A 6122-nucleotide genomic window follows, 5' to 3' on the forward strand; every position below is an offset into this window, starting at 1 on the left:
TTACTCTTTGTCTTCAAATTGCGTAACTGTTCTCCCACTAAGTTGTTGAACAGGCCTGGCGTTTTCTTTAAATTCCTAGAACAATCAGACAAGATCGAGTACTTTAGGTAAAAAAACATAAGAGATTACAAATTTTTGGTTCTAAGTTAATGTTAAATAACTATGAAAATACAATCGTTGCTATAAGCCTATATATAATGTCGTTCTCTCACACATTATCAACGGGTTACACAACGTAAACTAATAATTGTATGGAAGGAAATAAGACTTACGGCTTCAAGAGGACCTTCGAGTGATTCGATTTGTTCCTTTGAAATCGATTTGACCGTCTCAGCAACGGTCCAAGTGACACCCTCTGAGCATGGAGGAGTTGTAAGAGAACCACCATATCGGAAATACTTTTTGCTACTCGTGATGCTACTTGCACTTACTTTCCCCAAATCATTCCCATTGGCACTGATTTCTTTAAACTTGCTTTCAGACAACTGCATCATACATTAAGTGACTAACACCATCTATAAATTAACGTAGTAAAACCAAAAACATTAATTAGTTATCATGTTTTGATTGATTCATTTTCATATTTAATATAAAACATTCATATATACGGGGATATAACCAAAGGGTGTTTGGCTTAGTGATACGTACCCAAGTGTTAGATAAAGATGTCCCTACTCAAATGTGTTGAACAGAAGGTGCATATTTAAGAGAAGAATTCGAGAGTTTGCTAGTTTGTTCTAAAAGTAAGATATATTACCTTCATATCTCATTACTAGACCTATCCATTTCATACCATCTCTATAAATAAACCCATTTTGCTACTAGAAGTATCAAGACTCATTTTCATATTATACATATTACATGATCTTTTAGGGTTCACTAAGATATATAAGCTACTCTTATTCACACATCGTGTATAAAAATGTAGAGAAAGATGCGTACTTTTCCAATAAAGGGATCAGGCTCTCCAATGGCGTATAGAACGCCAACAACTGCCAATTGATATTTGTCATTGCTATGAACAAAATGTATTTCTGCATCATACCTATAACATCATGCACAATAATTATCACTTGAATTATAAACAACCAATAAGCCATCCCGTAATAAAAGGATTCAACATGCTACAAAGCACATGCCTCTTCCCGTCGAAAGTGTGCTCCCCAGGTATATGCCAATGGCATTGAACTAGCTTGTAAGTTGTACCATTCACTTCTATTCCTCCTGCATCTCCGTCCCATTCAACCTAAAAAAACTATGAAATTTAAAATAATAATAATAACAAGAACAACTGTAAGAACAATAACAAGAACAAATGTAAGAACAGATATCATTGTAGCATGCATGAGCTTATTAGGTACTAGAGAGCATACCGCGATATGGTGGCCTTTATTGAAAAGTTTGGCAGGAGCTTCTTTGTAAGACCGTTTCAAGTCATTGTGCTGATCTTTTGCTTTTTTGGCTTCAATATCAACAGGAGACTGTGACTCCCCATCCGAGCAAGCTTTAAAACCTGCACTCAGAGATCCCCATTTCTTTGGTCCAATCGGCGACGCGTCATCATAGTTGAATTCATGGTCTGTGCACATTTGTTGAATCCTTATAACATTAATAAAACGCATACAATCTGCCAAATAATTGTACATCAAGAAACCTTTTTTCTAACTCCTGATTGCATGACCAAATGGCTTTTTAAAATATGTGAAGAAATTTCCCTTAATTTTTTGAAACATAATTCTTATTCTTTTGAACATATTAACCTTGATTTTCCATTGCATTTCTTTTGGCTTAGCCAATAGATATTACAAGATCCAAATTATGTCAAAACGGTATTAATTAGCCAAAACGTACATTACATGTATGTACACATACCTTTGGATGCATTGGCATAGCATGTGATGATCAAACGGAACGCTAAAAGGATGAAACAAAGAGACAATAAATTAGGTTTTGTCATGGTTGGGATGAGGTAATCGAATACGAGCCATCATGTTTGTTAATTGGGAAATTAAGTTAATCTTAGACGTGCATAATTTATAACTAAAACAATATCATCCGATTCAAATTCACCCTTCTTTTTACTATATTTGGTAAATGATCAGCTCTATAACTAGAAATCGAAAATACATTCATGAAAATATGATAATCCTAATTCTGGATTTTATTATTTTTGAACTCAGTGAAATCGGTTTTTCATATAAACTGTTTAGAATCTTTGAACTCGATTTCATGACTAAAAATCTGCTAAGAATCATGATTTCTCATTTCGTTTTTCATATGTAATATGTCAAACACTATGTTTATCTTTTCTATAAACGACCGAATTATATAAAAATAGGGACCGCTAACAAAATGTTATATAAAACTGAGAGTTACAAGTTTAAATCAAATTTTATTGGTGGAGTTCATGAGTTTTTGGGGTAACACTTGATTAATAAAAGGTCGTAAAATAAAATTACTATATAACAATTGTGATCTCTGGTGCCGCAAAGCCCTGTTGGGTCGCTTTTCGGCACTTTACTAGTCAAGCATATTATTTTTGTTTTTTATTTTATTTTTTGTTCTAGTTTCGGTTCCTAACAAACGTAACAAAAACCTATCGAATACCTGTTTTGTTTTTATAGTTCTGGTACCATAACGAACGTGACGGATGCTGGCCAAATTCGTGTAGACTCACTTCATTTTGTTTTAGTTATAGTAATGTAACGAACGTAAGAGAAATTGACCGAATGCCGATTTTATTTTGTTTTGTTTTAGTTTTGGTACCGTAGCGAGCGTGACAGAAACCGACCGAATTTGCAAAGACTCACCGTTTCAACGCCCAGGATCGAGAATGGTCGGGTTTTATCAACGCTCGAGTTTTACCAACTGATGCCACCCCATTGGTCCACCTCAATTCTTGTAACCTTTTTGTTTTAGTTCCGGCACAATAAAGCACGTAACCGAAACCGACCGAATTCATATCGACCTACCACCTCAACGCTTGGACCAACAACGCTTAGTTTTACCACCACCCGAATTTTAACGACCTGCCCCGGTGCAACGCACCAGTAAAAAACTAGTTAATAATAAAAGGATAATAGTAAAACACCTACCCCTCCAAGGGTGGTTCTATTTAATATTATTAACCCTCAAAGTAGCTATTAGGGAGACGCTATATTTTTACAATTTTCGTAAAAAAAATTATGTTAAAATCATATAATAGATGATTTTAAACAAGCATTCCCACTTGAGTATCATAAATGAAATGTTTTATGCGATATAAGTCGCGTGTTATACTTCTATTCTGTTAATGCACACTCTTTCCGTGCATTAATTTTGGATTTATATTTTTTGGTTACAGTATTTATTATCCAACCTTATTTACATTCGACTAGTGTGTACTTAGGTCATGGGGTATCCTCTAACCTCTTTTAACTTCATATAAGCTCCACATCACTCATTTTTTTTTCTCTTTACTCCCTCTCATCCAAAGAAAATGGTTTAATTAATTTAACTCAATCTCACTCCTATTAAAATAACAAATCAATTAGTAATTAATACATATTCTTTCTTTTAACCCATTAAAAGCATAATCCATGGACTATTTTAACAAGCTTAACACTAGTGGATGTTAGAGTATACCCTATGGCCTTATTATTAGGGTATATGATCTTTCTCTCATGATAATTTAAAAAGTATTATTACGCCTCATGACTCCACCATGAAAATAATGCCCATAAGTAATTACTGCTTTAATTTGACGAATTCAATGTAGGGCCGGCTTAACGTATTCGGAGGCCTAAACCGAGATAAAAATTTGAGACCCTTTTGAATGACGATTTTTTTACTTTCCATTTGACATTTTTTAACCCAAAAACTAAATCAAATCAGACATATAAATCTAGCAGCGTGCCATAAATGTTAAATAAACGAAACTAAGAGCATCCCCAATGGATTCTCTAAATTATGTGAGGGGGTACTCCATTTTTTAAAGATAGTTAAAAATGGTTGTGAGCGGAGAAGAAAGAAAACGTACTGTTCATGGTTAAATTTGAAGAAGCGAACTGTTCATCTCTATAATTTTTTAATGTTTTTGAAAGTGGTTGTGAGTGAATGAGAGAGAAAAAGTAATGATAAAAGTATAAAAAAAGTATTATTTAATTGAAAATGAAAGAGAAAAGATAGTGTTTTTAATGTAATTATAGAGATGGAGATGAAGATGGAAAATTATAAAACATGATAATTCGTTTGGAAATCAAAATGAATAAGATAAACACTTAAAACATGATAATTATCTCGAAATAAAAGATAAAATTCATAGGTTTTAGATAGGATTTGATTGGGGAATGTTCTGGAATCATTCTATTTTGAATTACACTTGATTTGGATAGAGTTTGAGTGGTTAAACGAGTTAAAACACACTTAAACGAACCAGAAAAAGAAGCTGCTGTAACATGGGTCTAGTGACGCCACGCGGCCAGCCAGCCACCCTCGTCGCCTAACGCGGCGAGGTCGTTTTCTACCATAGTTTCCTTTTTGACAATAACCACCCCTATAGTTTCTAAAATCGTCGTTAATTGCTACAACTTGATATTTAAAACACATAAGCAAGTTGTAATGGCACTAATGCATGGTAAATGGATAAAATACACTTTCATTAGTAAATCAAAACCAGAATTATAGTACGAGCCGGGTACAATGAAACGTAAAAAAAAAAATGTTACAACGAAACATAAAAATAACGAATGTTACATATTTGTTTGTATCTTATTCTAATGTAAAGTCTTACATTTTTGGAGTGGAGTGTAGAGGGAGAAAAGTGGAAATTAAAGCGAAAGACGGTGATGGATAGGTGTTGTCGGCATATGATGGGGGAAAAGGAAAATGGACAATTGGCTGATTTGGTAGTATTAATTTACAATAAACTAAGATAAAGTCAGTATGATGTACGGGTGATTAAAAAATTACAATATAAAAAGTTAAATTTAATAACATAATACATTATGCATTAATATGATACAAATAATGATAACAAAAATTTTACAATCCATAAATCTCAAAAAACTTCTTTATATACAACATTGGATAGTGACCCGTGTGATTAAAAGAAATGTTAATATCATTATATTTAATCATATTCAAAGGTTAACTTATACTATGCTAGTAGGATATTAACGAAATTGTGCATATTTATCTAAAATATTTATATAACTTATTTATTAAGATTTTCAAGTATAACATAATTGATTGGCTTGATAAAATAGAAAGCTGCTTACATGACTTTATTCTAAATGAAGGCCCGAGAATAATATCACGTGAAAAGATCATCTTGCTATTTTGAATTTAACAATGGTGTTGTGAGCCAAAATTATGTGCATAGTTGCCATGTTATATCATATATTAAGATGAATAGTTATATAATATATTAAGATCAAATATACAGCCACATGCATCATAAAATCAGCACAACTAGTAACAAACTAACGAGGATCATAAAATTGGTGCAACAAGTAACAATAAGTAACCAACAAGGATCAGCCAATACAGTCCTACTAACAAGACCACTCCAATGCACCATGAAAGCAAGGCATGGAGCACCCTATATATTAACACAACCTTTCCTGTTGATTTTTTTCACATCTGGTTCGACTAGTTCACAAGGTCCACACTTAACACCCATCTACAATTCTACATATATGACCAATACTAACAATATATGAACCTTGCAGCCAAATAACCGAAGCTATATATAATATTAAAAAATGTTAAATCTAGCATGAACCAAAGTAGAAACCAGATACCAATAATTGCAATAAGCTAGACCAACCCCATGACAAATGGACCTAGAGCTGTTATTCTTAGATGATATACATATTTGTAATATATTTGGTAAGCGAACATCAGGGTCATTCGAGTCTTAAATTTTCCAGCCGACTATTACTATGCTGACATCTGTACGAAAGGCTTGCCTCATCACTTGTTCGCACGCTTTCGATTCAGTCTTTGCATATGACAATCCTCTGTTTCGACTGAGGGGAATCTTAGATGATGTACATTTGGTGATATATTTGGTCAATATTATTTTGCAATTATTTGAATTTATTTGTTCAGCAGGCCCATTAGGGCTTCCTCTCTTGTAT

At 33.2% G+C, this 6122-nt stretch overlaps 1 protein-coding gene across 1 annotated transcript; it reads right to left on the reverse strand.

Moving 5' to 3' along the window:
- Window positions 1-1589, reverse strand: LOC143529822 (alpha carbonic anhydrase 4-like). Its single transcript, XM_077025526.1, has 5 exons — window positions 1293-1589; window positions 1140-1246; window positions 943-1045; window positions 273-485; window positions 1-75 (listed from the first exon to the last, which is right to left on the reverse strand). Exons 1-5 carry the CDS (start codon window positions 1587-1589, stop codon window positions 1-3), a joined length of 795 nt encoding a protein of 264 aa, XP_076881641.1.
- Between the last annotated feature and the right edge of the window lie 4533 nt (window positions 1590-6122).

Source organism: Bidens hawaiensis, unplaced genomic scaffold, assembly GCF_021521415.1.
Source record: "Bidens hawaiensis isolate Kalapana, Puna unplaced genomic scaffold, B.hawaiensis_p1.1 tig00008759_1, whole genome shotgun sequence".
Taxonomy (NCBI): domain Eukaryota; kingdom Viridiplantae; phylum Streptophyta; class Magnoliopsida; order Asterales; family Asteraceae; genus Bidens; species Bidens hawaiensis.

Excerpts from the sequence above, each read along its gene's own strand:
- LOC143529822 (XM_077025526.1), bottom strand. The coding sequence starts at position 1,589 with ATGTGCACAGACCATGAATTCAACTATGATGACGCGTCGCCGATTGGA. Across the intron at positions 486-942 it reads CTGATCCCTTTATTGGAAAA|TTGTCTGAAAGCAAGTTTAA; the intron begins GTACGCATCTTT and ends TGTATGATGCAG. Across the intron at positions 76-272 it reads TCGAAGGTCCTCTTGAAGCC|GAATTTAAAGAAAACGCCAG; the intron begins GTAAGTCTTATT and ends TGATTGTTCTAG.